The sequence below is a fragment of the Dryobates pubescens genome, chromosome 13 (genome assembly GCF_014839835.1).
Source record: "Dryobates pubescens isolate bDryPub1 chromosome 13, bDryPub1.pri, whole genome shotgun sequence".
NCBI classification, from domain to species: Eukaryota; Metazoa; Chordata; class Aves; order Piciformes; family Picidae; genus Dryobates; species Dryobates pubescens.
In genome coordinates this window covers 13,329,267-13,343,287 of record NC_071624.1, presented here as the reverse complement: position 1 = coordinate 13,343,287, position 14,021 = coordinate 13,329,267, and the positions used below count along the sequence as shown (strand labels likewise).

The 14,021-nt window shown below is 41.1% G+C and overlaps 1 protein-coding gene across 2 annotated transcripts in view; it reads left to right on the top strand.

Moving 5' to 3' along the window:
• The first annotated feature begins 349 nt into the window (after positions 1-349).
• FXR1 (FMR1 autosomal homolog 1) overlaps positions 350-14,021 on the top strand; it is a 36,369-nt gene continuing 22,697 nt past the window's right edge. Inside the window, exons 1-3 of one of the 2 annotated variants that reach the window (XM_054166160.1) lie at positions 350-479; positions 10,173-10,225; positions 13,678-13,771. In XM_054166160.1, coding sequence (XP_054022135.1) covers positions 429-479; positions 10,173-10,225; positions 13,678-13,771 — 198 coding nt within the window. In that variant the 5' untranslated portion in view covers positions 350-428. The remainder of the gene's footprint in view (positions 480-10,172; positions 10,226-13,677; positions 13,772-14,021) is intronic. The other variant, XM_054166161.1, reaches the window with a different exon arrangement.

Below are 14,021 nucleotides of genomic sequence, written 5' to 3'. Positions count from 1 at the left end.
CAGCGCCGCCACTTCCCCCATTACCACACGGCAACCACTCCCGCGGGGCCAGGGCGAGGCTGCTGGGCCACCTGCGCCTCCGGGAGGGAAGGAGCGAGGGCGGGTGCTGCAGACCCCCCTCCACCCGCCGCACCGGCAGGCAGCAGGGCCGCGCGGCAGCCGGACCGCTCCCACTCCCGCGGGCCGCGGCGGGGGAGAAGGCAGCGGCCGACAGCCCTTCCCGCACGGAAAACACAGCCCGCCGGCTGGGATCACCCCCCGGCCCGCGACGTGGGCAAACCCACGGTGGGCGGAGGAGGGGCGGAGCGGCGGCGGAGCGGCCCCCAGCCCGCGGGGGGCGGGCAGAGGGGAAAGGGGGGGCCCGCCAGCGCTCCCCCCCGTGGTGACAGTTTCTAGAAGCACGTCCCGGCGTCCTTTGCGCGCTCAACATGGAGGAGCTGACGGTGGAAGTGCGCGGCTCTAACGGGGCCTTCTACAAGGTACCGGTGCGGGGAGCGTGTGGCGGCGGGGCCGGCGTGGTGGGGGCAGTACGGGAGGTGGCTGTCCGGCGGCTTCCGCGCTCGGTCGGAGGCGGGTAGGCGCTGGCGGCCGTGGGGGGAAGCCCCTGAGCCGGGCCGCGGAGGAGGGGAAGGTGAGGGGGGGAAGGGCGTTGAGGGAAGGTGTCTGGGTGTGGTGGGGGCGGTGGTAGAGGGGTGCTGCAGTGGGGAGGGGACCGGGGGAGATGGCTGGTCAGGAGGGGCTCGGGGGGAATGGTTGGTAGAGAGGAGGTTGGGGGGCGGTGGGGATGGAGCAAGGGCGGCAGTGGCTGGGGATGGTGGTGACGAGGCGGGCTGATAAGGGCTGCTCTCAGGGGAGGTTAGTGTGTCGCGAAGGGAGTGCGCTGGCAGGGCCAGGGGGTAGCAGATGCACAGCACGGGCATTCGCTTGAGTTTCATTTTGGAATGGGTGGGTGGGCGTGGAGGGGATATTTTTGGAAGAAGTAGGGCCTTTGGGTGGGATGGGGTGAACCGAGCCGAAAATGATGATTTTTAAATGTTTTAAATAATTCTTTAAAGATTTCGAGTTTATTTATGTCATCAGAAAGCTTCCTTCACTATCACCTTTTCTGGAATGGCAGGATGTTACAGGATCAATGCAAAATACTCTCAGCTGTTGCCTGTCAGTCATTTTCCTCTAAGCCTGGCTTCAGATGTTTAAGAATCCCAGCTCTTTTTATGGCAAGAGCCTTCTGTCTTCCTTTCCAGGAGGACTGATTCCAGCCGGTATTGTCTACACACGGTGTGGCTATGTTCTCGGAGTATTTAATCTCGGAATTCTCTGTAGCTATTGTGCCTAACCACATACAGTGCGGTATTGCACATGCAACATTACACAGGGGGGTGTGGGGGTCTCCTTACTTGGTTGTTTTTTTTTTTCCCCTCTTGAATTTCCTCTGTGCAGCTGTGAGGTTGGCTTGGAAGTCATGTGGTAATTGTATGGTATGTAAAGGCAGTTGGTGTTTAAAGGATTGTAACCAAGTTACTTCAGAACTAGGTTTTTTTTTCAACTAACTGGCTATTGAAAGAAACTAATAGGACATGCTCTTACAGGGAAAGAATGTAATTGGGGTAAGCTATATCCCCTTGCTAGGTAAGCCTCTGAAATTTTAACCAAAATTAATGAAGAAATTTTTGAATTGAGAGACATTTTTAGTTGGACTTGAAATACATCAGTATTAGTAGAATGTAGTTAGAATATGATACCCTTAAATACATTCTTTTTGTTGCCCCCCTTTTTTTTTCCCTTCCTTTCACATGCCCATTAGGAATCCCAGTAGTTGGAGGCACTCTCCTTACCTTTTCTTTTCCTATCTTGTGATCTTGGACAACTTTTTAAGCTGTAGTAGTTGTTCCTTCTGCTTAAGAGGAATATGAGACTAATGGGAGTTATTAGGAGATGTACTGAATTCTTGGACTGAAGAATTTCTTATAGTAAGTCTAATTTCAAATCTGCAATGACATCTCCTCCTGAGTCAAAGAGAATTGTCAGCCTTGGGTTAGCACCCATCCTGTGTTTTAGATCTGTGAACAGTGGCTAACAAAAGCAGAAGTTTTACTTTAAAAGGGCTTTAATGGCTTTCAGATCAATGAAATCGAGATTAAGTTCACTGATGGCATCTTCATGGTGGATGAAATCAAGTTAGAGTGATTGGACCCACAGTGAGCAAAGTCCTACTTCAGTAATCTGCTGTTAGTGTGGAGGGGGGGGGGGAAAACCCCTCACAGACACCCCCCCCCCCCCCCCCCAAAAAAAAAAAAAACAACACAACAACCAAAAACCCAAAATTGAGTAAAGGAAACTGAAACACAATTTCAGAAGATTGTTCTTGTGAGCTAAATGCAGTGAAATATGTGTGTCAGTGACTCCATTTTGTGAGTCTTATTGTTGAGGTAGGCCAAGTTTATGCATGTATTGTGGAGCTAAATAACGCTACTAGTGGTTTAAAGTTTCTGAAACAAAGGAGAGAGGCAGATCAGTCTGATTTAGGAAGTATTTTAGACACTGGTAGCATTAATATTAGTATTGGTAAGATTAGAATGGGCTTAGCTTGTCTCAGCTCCTTGTCACTGTATAGAAGGTGGCAAAAAAATTCTGGTTTGTTAAGATGGGATGAAATTTGAGGTCTGCTCAGAATAGTCTGAATTCATATTCATTATCACAGTGTACCTTCTTGAGATGAGAAGAATCCTGCTATGCCAGCAGAGATGAAAAAATAAAATAATTAGCTAAACAATCAGATGACAATTTTTATTTTCTTTTAAGGAGTTGTTAATATGATCTGCAACATGGCTGCAGTAGAATAAAGGTAGTGATTAAATCTGATGGAGCATTACAGTGGGGTTTTCAGTAGTTAGTAGGGATTGGGCCATGGTCAGTTATACTCTTTATAGGTTCTCTTGTTTCTCTAATAATTGTTCTTTATGTTACTAAAATTCACTTTCAACAATAAGTATGTTAGACATAGAGTGTAGTTCCTATAAATTAGTAAGGAAAATGATGTCCTTTATTAAAATACACAAAAAGTCAAAATATTTTGCATGATATATCAGTCAGTAGACAGTAACTGTGCTCATGGTGGACACCCCAAGATAACTTCTTTATTCTCTGTCTTGTACAAAAAAAATACAATAAAAATTTGTGTTGTATTAATCTCCAAACTAATTTATGCTTACCTCTTTTCTCTCCCTTTTTTTTTTTGCCCTTTAAAAAAAGTAATATAAGATGGAGAATAGGACAGTGTCTACCTTTATTTTATCCCAGGTTCTCAACCAGTATACAGCAGAATCAGTTTTTAGCTACTCCCTGCAGCTCAGAAGACTTGTTGTATATCATGATATTGAGCACCCTTTGTCTTTAGAGAACAGATGTCTCTGAGGGGGCTCCAAATGATCATGGCCTTCTGAAAAAAAGGTGAGGTTTATGTTGTGGAACAGGGAGGAGAATGGACACGATTGATGAATCCTACTACTTAAGGGTATGCATACATTAGAGATGTGGTGAGGACTTCCTGAGAGCAGGACTGTTGGTGCTTTCTAAGTAAGTGCTAGACTGCAGATTAGTTTTTCTATTTGGGTAGGCTTTTCATTTTGAAAAAATACCTGATTTTTGGCCTCTGAAGTGGGTTGGAGAGAGTGAAAATTGAGTACTTCCAGCCTCATCCTGGCCTGACTGTAGTGTTTTCAAGATGATGATTCTCTGTGTCATTAAGATTCACAGATGATTGAGCCTGATGGAAACTGTGAGAGATCATCTGGTCCACAGCCCTTGTCAAACAGGGCCATCTAAAGCCAGTTGCCCAGGGCTGTGTTGAGGTGGTTTTTTAGTATCTTCAAGGATGGAGACTCCACAGCCTCTCTGGACAACCTATCCTCAATGCTCCATCACCCTACAGTAAAAACAAACAAAAATGCTTCCTGACATGCATACAGAAACTGCCATGTTTCAGCTTGTGCCCCTTGCTTCTGTGGTCCTGCCAGTTGTGAAGGATGTCTGTGCACCTCTTGGCAAGAACAAGGTGAAAGCTTCTGTTTTATCCAGTATGTCTGTCAGCCTGTGTATGCCCTCTTGTATGCAAATTGGAGCCCTGGCTCTGCACATTAGTCATGAGTTTGGATCTCAGCTTACATAAAGTAGGTTGGGCCTTACAATAAAATGAGACGAAGGTACGTAGATTGAACTTCCTTCTCTTGAATCCTTCAGTGGCATCTGAGTAACTCTGAAAGAACCATTTGTGTTCTTCCTTGTTGAGACTTAGAGGTGCTGAAAAACTGACTCGTGTGTTGCGTGCCGATGCACTCTTCTGGACTAGTACCTGTTTAGATTATGCAAAGGCATAAAATAAATGAAAATGTAAACTGGAATGAAACTCGGACTTCCCTTTCGACCTGCTTTTCTTTTGGGAGGTGCAGTTCTTCTGCTAATGTGACTAACCCAAGCACTGGTAGCAGGAGTAGGCATAGGCCTCAAGGTAGAAACCAGTCAAAATATTGCGAAGGGAAGTGGTGATGAAATTGTAGTGCACAGCATTTCTCCACATGTTCAGTATCAAAGCATGATGTGCAATTCTCTGTGAGGCAAAGTTTATGTATCAATAAAAAAATATAATGGCTTTTTAATTTGTCTTAACATGTTTAGTTAGTGGCTTTGAAAGCAATTCTTGAAGGTGTTTTTTCTTTTTTTAAGCTTGATAGTGACCAAAATAGGAAATGGTCATTAAGAGTGCAGCCTACACAGCTGTTCATACCCACTTACTGCACCAGGAAACATGGCAACTGGAATGACTTTTGTTTAAAGATCTCAGCTGTCTTGTAATGGTCAGCATTTATTTGTTGTATGTAGCCCTAATGGGTGGGAAATTTCAGATATTCTTGACATTCAAGAGATCAGTAAAGTTGTGTAGGCTGTAGCAAGAAGTGTCTGTAGTCGTTGCTGTTGATGAGCCATTTGCTTGACCCTTTTCGGCTGATGAAAGGGAGATGCTGCAGGCAGTGATTAATGATTGCTGATGTACATAATCAGCAGAGGGTTCATGTCTTTCAGAGGTTTTGCCCTATGGGAATATGAGTATGAAGAAAGCAGTGTAAGTCATGTGAGTCTTTCAGACTTCAATGAATAAGCCTAAACCAAGAGACTGAGTGCTGATGTTCTCTCATAACTGTCATAAGGACCCTTGAATTTACATATAATTATGATTGTGAAAGAAAATAATCAGTAATGTAATAGATGTGGCTGTGGCTGATAAAACTAATATAATAGTACAGGAGCTCATTCTTACCTGATGCCTCCTTGTAATGCTTGTTTTGTAGCAAGCTAGATCTGCTTTCTATCATCTGCTTCTTGTATAAGCAGGTGCAGGTAGTCACTTCCAATGAAAGTAATACTTCATGAAGTTCAGTCTGTTTGTTTTGTCCAGTGGTTTGATTACTTAAGTTTCCTGTGTTTGCTTTATTATTTATTATTTTTCTTTCTTATTACTTTTTTTATCCTGGGAGATAAGCATGGGCCACATCCCTTAGTAATAATTATTTCATGTATTTGTTGCATGAAGTTGGGTATGAATGTTTCTTGCTTTGGAAAGGAGTAAAAGGATTGGTAATTGGATATAGGCTTCCTGACCTTTACATGACTGGTTCAGAAACAGTCCATGGTACCAGATGCCAAAACGTTTACTGTTTGAAATTTGCTCAGCAGTGGGTAAGGTGATCTGAGTATAGTGTTTAGTGTGCAGGTATGTGTGTCTCCAAAGCCAACACAGTGGCTGTCCCTGGAAAGAATGTTTGCAGCTCAGCTACAGCACCTCATTTTTAGATTGGACCAGCCTACCAAGGGGTCAAATACGAGAGCAGGATGAAGAGCGAACTTGAATTGCATCTGCCTGTTACACAGGTTCTGTAGCTTTGCCTGTGGCTGGACTTCAGAAAAAAAAGGCAGCATGTGTAGATATACAGAGACATACAGTTCACTGTAAGGGCACTTCAGTAAGTCTTGATCCGTTTATGTTATCAGCAGATCCTAATCCTAAATCTGTGAGCAAAACCCAGGTAAAAGGGAAAGAGAGTGTGTGAGTGTGTGTTACAAGATGAAGTCTCAGCTGTAGTAATTCTGGTGACAAATGATCTGTTCATAGTTTTTTGTCCTTTTGTTCATACTTAACATGGGCAGGCTCTGAGTTATATTTGCTGGATCCCTGATTGCAAGTACAGGCAAGAGTCCTAGTGATATTACCCCTCCTTCACAGGTGCTAGGGCTGGGAGCTTGGCCTCTGCCAAGTGAGTGGCAGAGACAGGTCTGAACCGAAGTGCCTGGGGAGCCAGCAGGACATTAATAGCCTATAGTACAGTAAGTCTCCTGCCTGCCTCGTAAGCTGGGCTGCAGCAAGCAGGGCATACGTGGACTTCCAGAGGTCCAGCTGACAGTGTAAACTGAATGACTGACACTAATATCTGGACTGTCCAAACTGGAGGTCTGGCAAGATGAAGTCACGTCAATTTTTCTTCCCTTCCTGCCCTGCACAGTAACAGACAACTTACTTGTAAGCTTACTTGCTTATAATACAATTCATTACTGTATGTTTTCTATTCCATCATGTTTATTGATTGCGTGTTTAGCGGTCTCTTGTTATCTCTGTCTCATCACCTCTGTTTGGAGTAGGGATACATGCAGTGCCATGTAAGAAACAGAACATTTCAAACTTAGATATTGGCACTACCTATCTTAGGCAACGCTGCTAACTGAAATTTCAGTAATGGAGTACCTTGCTCATTTGAGCCAAAGTTAAGGTGATGCATCATTACTTATTTTAATAGAAAATGTTTTTGATGTAGTATCAGCCATGACTAGGGCAATCTTAGAGTACAAATCTATTTATAATGCAGGTTGCCTCACTGTTAAAGAACTCCTTCAGAATTCTTAGTTGAAAACCAGGATATTTAGTCTTCTGGTTTGTGTTCATGATACAATGTCTGAAGAAATCCTTGTGAATTTATAGGGTTTAATACAACTTTTAACATAAAAGAGCTACTTTGTGTTGCAAAATATCTTAATATCACAGTTTTTGTAAAACATTTTTAAAAAACAAACCATCTGTAGGCTGTGGGAATACTTAAATTACAGTAAATCTCATCCTGCCATGTGTGAAATCTATCTGGTTTTATCTTGGAGTTGTGATAGCTGATAATGCCTATGGTAAAGGTCAGGGTTGTAGGTAGGAAAGTAGCATTCAGAAGTTTTTACTTTGAGCAAATGTTTTGATGGTACTTTTGGCATGTTTCTTGACAATAATGGAATAATTTCTTGTAAAACTACTTAAAACCTGTATTGAATTCTAATTATTTCTAGTTATATGACAAAGGAGCCATACAATCTTGAGTACCTCATAGGTTCCTGTGCTTCACTTAACTGTAAATGTGATTTCTTCCCCCAGCTGTAGAGATAGGAAGACTTCAATTCCTTCACCATTAATCTTGTTTGTGCCATCAGACTCTGATCAGACCTTTTTCATGTCTCACAACTGTATGGTTGTTTAAATAATTGCATGATTTTTCTTAGTGCTTTGCCTATGTCCACTTGTGACCTGAAGTTCATTCCTGATCGTTATTTTACTGGATTTTGAGTCTTTCTCATATATAAATACTGTGGAGTAAAGGAGTTTGAAAATACCAGCTGAAAATGCTGTTGGGATAGTTTCAAGCAAGTTACTACATAGATGTCTGCTAGCCATGAGTCTGCATTATATTCTGATAAGAGGAGTGTGCACAGTTTGAACTGAAAGACTTCCTTGTGTGAAGAAGATCCTGAAACCCACATGGTATTGTAAAATGCACAGACTCTTTGTTGGAATTTGCACTTTGGATTTTTATTAAGTGTTCCATGTTTCTGTTTATGCAGCTGATGTTTGTGCAGTGTCAGCTGTTAGTCTGGTGCTAGTCATGTCTCTGCATTATTGTTCCATTTCATCTTTCTCACTTTTCAGCAGGATGTTAGCTTGGAAATCAGCTGTGAATCTTAAACCTGTTTGTACCATTACACAGAAAGCCAGACTTTACCTAGTAATGGACTACATTGTCTGAAGTACTGGAAAGTCAATGTAGTTGGGCTTCCTTTTTTTCTTTTGTCTCATTAATGAAACCTGCAGCTAGTCAGTGGATTCAGGATTTATTAAACTCTGCAGGACAGAGTTGTGAATGCTTTTCAGGTGTTTCATGGGAGCTGATTTTGAATCTCTTGATCCTGAAGTTCTGTTTTTTTAGCAAAGGTAACTGAATTCAGATCTGCAAAATTTTTGTCTAATTTAGTATGACCTGAGGAATGAAATATGTATGTCTCTACCCTAGCTGAGTACTGTGAAAGCATGTAATAATGTAAATAAGAGGTAAGGCTCAGCTGTGAATTACAGCAGCATAATGAGGCAAAGACTAGTTTTGAATCACAGTCTCTTGGAATGCAGATAAGTGGCTGTCCATAGTAGAGAGTTAAGTCTCTTTCTCTGAATACTGCTTTCTGTTGATAAGCTGTCACTCAGCAGATGTTGGATTGCATGAACTTGAGGTACAGTGCTGTGATTTGGTTGTTTTGCTTGACTGACTTGTAGTAGAACAACTCTTCTTTCTTGCACTTTAGGCTGTGTTAATTCTTCCCCATATTAGGGCATGTTTGAGGGGGACACTGGTAGTAAAAGTTCAGCTTTAACTCTATTGTTAGCTAATACATACTTCAAGCAATAAAATTTTGCATGCTTTTTGCATCTTTAAGCAGACATGACTTCAGTATTCCTCTCCTGGTTACCTGTCCAGAAACTTCCTTGGCATGGAAAAGTTCCTGATTCATGGTGTATTTATTGCTACCTGCTTCAGCTGCATACCTTTCAAAGAAGGAGGTTTGCCTGCCTTCCTTTGCAGTGGCAGAATAGCCTTTGAAAGGGTTTATTTTAGTAGGTAATTTCTGGTGACCTGCTTTGTGCAGGGTTACCTGTATGCTTTGTGCTGGAACCAGATGGTTTGGGGTGAAGTTGAGGAAGCAGAATAGCAGGTTTTGAATAAATGTCTTCACAGCACTGCCCAAGTAGGAGTTTGGGTAAAGGAGATGTGTTTATGTAGTCCCTTGCAACCAGCTGTCAGTGTGGACTCCTTTGCTGTCCCTCGTTATGTTGAGGGATCTCCTGTGTCAAAATTTATCTTCCCTTGAGCCTGACACATAATACCTCTGTGGGCTGGTTGCTCCTTGCACAGTTGATAGATACTTCATCCTTCTCAGCTGGTGGTTTCTTAAGTGTATATAATCCATTCAGCAGATTTCCTGGAATTTCTCTTAACATAGCTATGGAACTTCTTACACTTTAAAAAAAACCCTGCAGCTTCATCCTTGACCTCCTCTGCTTGGGCAAATAGCAGATTATAGTAAAGGCAGGAGTATTCTGAAAGGTGGTATTTGTCCTTTTATCTGTTTTTTTTATGCAATATGCCTGCCTTCCTTAACTAAGAGATAGATGCAGGGACTTAATTTGTTTGGATACTTAAATACAACTGTATCTGTGAACAATGTGACACAAAACCACCTGAAATATTACTTACTTATTTCCCCGCTCCCTGTGAGGTCCTACAAGTATTTGGCCTCATACAGTCCCTATTTTGGTGCTTGAAACATGATACTGTAACTAGTTCTGTGGCAGTCTGTATTGCCAAGTTTCATCCAAGCTTGCTCTTGCCTTGTTCTACGTGATGGTTGTCTGGGATTCAGTTTTGTGTTGAGAAAAACACCTATAAAGCAAATAGTGCTCCATGCAGCTATTTGATGTCGTATTGTGAGTTGGATGAAATGCCCTTGGCCTGTATCTCTGTCCTTTTGTTCCTGTAAAACAGTTGGACACACCTGTAGATAAAATAATGAACTCTGGCAGTAACTTCTCGGTTGCAAGTGTGCCAGCTTGAGCAGTCCGTTGAAACAGTCCTTGTGCAGTGTATTTCTTAGAATAGCCAACTAAGAATATCAGCAGCCTCATGGGAACAGTGGGATAGTGCCTTGGAACTTTCCTAAACTGAAGCATTGGTGGTGGTCTGCTCTTACAGGCTGCCTAGAAGTTGGTGCCTTGTTTTGATTTTGCTTGCATTCTTCTAACAAAAATATTTTTGTTTTAGGGATTTATCAAAGATGTTCATGAGGACTCGCTCACAGTTGTATTTGAAAACAAGTAAGTAGTTTGCTTTCTAAAAAAAGGGGGGGAAAAAATGTCATTCCAGTATTAGTCTGTTGTTTCAGTTTTGTGATTATGGTGGGTGTAGTTTATTTTGACATTAAAAGGAAGTAGATGTCATTGGGAAGGTAGGTATGTAGTTCTAGCAGTACAGGCTCACTGTTTTGTTCAGTCTCTGTGAACCACCTTCTTGAATGGCTGTGTCAGAATTCAGCTCATCAGTTACACAGTCCTTTTACCTTTTTTGTTCTCTTTAGTGATGCCCATAGATGTGACAGCCAAATTTAATTAAAATAGTGATAGAGGTCCAATGCTCTTAAAGTAGAAAAAGATGGAAAACACCAACATATTTCTAGTAAATAAACAGTTCTGTGTCTAGTCTGAGGAGTGCTGAGCAGTGTTTTCAATCAGAAAGAGAGAGATAGAAGTGTCCTGATGGTGATCGACTTTCCTTCTTAACTAGTAAGGAAATAAATATGCATAGATATCCAGCCTGAAGACTGAGTTGTAGTGGAAGAGATTCATCCACCAGACCCACTTTATATAATACATAAACATGGCAGTGCTACCGGGGACTTGTAGTGGCAAGTTAAAGATAATCCACAGGATCGTAAAGTACAAAAGAATACTCTTTGTTCAGCATTCATGCTGATAACACCATGGATTACCTGGGAGATTCCAGGGATAATTTATGATACTCTGGGAGTTACATCCTTGTTTTTATTTCCCTACCAGTTGGTAGGTGGAGAGCTTAAAAATTGCATCAGCTTTTGATCTGAAAATTATTACTAAACTCTGCCAGCACCAACATGTAGATCAGTCTTTCAGCCTTTCTTCAAGAAAGATTGCTGGGTAATAAAGGTAATACTAGGGAGTGTGGAATTGTGTGTTTATAAACATGATTTTATAGTCCTGAATATATAACCCTAGAGTGTCTATGGGTGTACATGTATGTGTGTATGCATATAGATGTGTAAAAATGAATCCTAGAGAGGAAGAAAAAAGTGGTAACCCTAGCATTTACCCTGCAAAGTCAACTTGTTGCTTCTTTCTAACCTGTGTTTTCTAGTCCTCCTATGAAAAAGATGTGATGGCAACTATAATTTGTACTAAGGTTGAGGTGGTTATGGAAGTTACCATCTTCTAGGTTTTCATACCCCCCCACCCCAAACCCCAGCAAAGAGAAAATCAAATAGGGTCCTTCATTCTATCCGTGGTCTGAGATGTGGCAAGTCTGCAGTTTTTTATTCAATATATGTATTACTTTTCTTGAAGGCAGGAGGCTCTTTGCTTTCACAGCATATACTTTCACGACAGAAAGGAAGCAACCATAAGGTGCTTGTGGTTCACAGCAGGGGTCTGATGGCTGGCAAACACATTTCTAGTGTTTAGCATCCATATCATCCATGTGTTTTATAGAAAGTCTGGCAACAGTAGCCACGTTCCAAAAAGGATGGCCTACAACATATGTTGAATGTTGACCAAAAATAGGTTTTGTCAGGAAGTGAATATACATTTCTAGACAAATTATTCTGTGATATAAAGCTGATAAATTATTACCTTCTTTACTTAGTTAAATTCATAAAGGCTTTGGTAGATCTAACGCTGGCAAGAGCACCCTGTCCCAAATGCATCATTTAGTTGTGATAGTGATGAGCACTAATGAAGTTAAAACATTTACTTCCCTAAAGGTGCTCTATGCTGTCAGTTTGCATTTTCTGCTATTGTTAACCAGTCTTTATTTACAGCTATTGTAAGGTTCCCAAAATTGGTGTATTAGCACAGAGTGGTGCTGAGGGTTTTGTGGCCGTAGCAAGAAGTAATCTCTGGGCAGATGTCCTTACTTTTTTTAAGAGACATTTTCTTGGAGGTGAAGAATGAACAGAGAATCTTTATTACTCTGTAAGACAGAAAACTGGATCTGGAGGTGCACGGTCATATTGGCCTGCTGGAATTTGAAGTAGCCATACTGAAAGTCTTCCTCATTGTGAGAAGCAGGCACCTCCCTTTTTTGTAGTTTGTGGCAGGTATTTCAGTAATCCTTCTGACTGTAAAGTAGCAATTTTATCAGATCATCGAAGTAGGAAATTTGTAGCCAGTTGTAAGTAATTTCTTGAAACATACTGCTTTACTTTGACAAGTGAGATGCTCTAATTTTGGACTTTGTGCCATCAAAACTTTGACCCCTTATATTCTCAGAACTGAGCCTTCTGTCCCCTTCTCCACAGTTACATTAAAAAATACCCAAATGTGATCTTTGACATTTTCTTGTTTTAAAAGTTCCCCTGTGAAGTGTATAATAATGGCTAGAGCAAAGCTGTGTGGATACCTCACATCTTTATTAAGTGAGGTACTTGAGCCAAAGCTGTCACCTCAGAAAACAGAAGTCATACAGAAAGTTACAGAAGTGCTCTTTGCCTTTAGATCTGAAACTTGTTCTACTCACTTAGGCAGCTCTCTCTGCATGTATTAGGAGTCAGCAAAATGCATTATTTGGAGGAATCCTTATTTTTACACATTGATTCTGTACTTGTGAGCTTTAAGATAGGCATAAATGATGGGACTGCTTTGACAGGTATCAAAATCCTTCAGATATTCTAAGTTAATTTTGGGGGGATGAGTTACTGTGGGTTTTTTTTCTCCCTGGTTTTATTTCAACCTGTGTAGAGTCTTCAATTTGGTTTCTGATGAAAAGAATGAGAAGCAGCTGATGGGTTTTTTTTGTGACACACTCAAGAGTAGAAGGAAAAGGAATTTGAGGAGAGCATAGAGGATGTGAAATGTTCCAGTAGTCTCAGTAAAATGTGCCTAAAATATATTCTACAACTAAAATGCTTTGTGGAGCCAGCTATGGTAAAATAAATAGCCTTTCTGTACAAGAAGATAAAATTTTACTTTCATGTGCATAGTGCTAATAGATAAGCAAATACAAAGGTATGGTTTGAACTGAGTCTGTTTTCCAGGCACTTTTTAAGGAGTGTTTAAATTTGTAGGTAGAGATGTTGTTGTTAATGGAGTTGTGTTTTCCCGGCACGCTCGCAACATTGATGGTAACAATTGAAATGTTAAGTATGAGGTGAAGAAATGAATGAATCCCATGGTGGACTGCAAACACAGGCTTACATCTCTAAAGGCTTTATAACTTGAACAGCAGAAATTTAAGTGCATCATCTGATTATTGTTTTTATTGGGTTTTTATGGAAGCCATTAAGTGAACCCAATCAAATCAAAAATCTCAGTTAATTTAAATAGTGTTTTGTCATGAAATATCCTCTCAGATGCTATTTTTGTCTGACGGGATTATTTTGTTCCTGTGCTTATAAGGTTTCCTTTCTAGCTGAAGATACAGACTTGGTTAGTAAAAACTCACTCTGCCTAAACTCAGTCTAAAACTGAAAAAGCAACAGGAAAATTCTAGAAATAATGTGTGATGTCTCTTCAACTTTCAGTTGGCAACCAGAGCGCCAGGTACCCTTTAATGAAGTCAGATTACCGCCACCCCCTGATATCAAGAAAGAAATTGGTGAAGGAGATGAAGTGGAGGTGCGTTTATCCTAGTGAACTGTCCTCATCTGTAACTGATGTCTGTTCAAGGCAGTGATGATGATTGCAAGTGCATTACCAAACAGAAGATTTTAAATGGACCTTGTCTCTAGTAATGGATTTATTAGGCTTTCCATGACATTCCAGTTTGCTGAAAGAGCTACCACTGGAACTTTCTCAAAATGTAAATCTTAAAATAGCTGAAAATGTTTCAGAATTACAGCCAAGACCAGGTAATTTTCATTTTGGA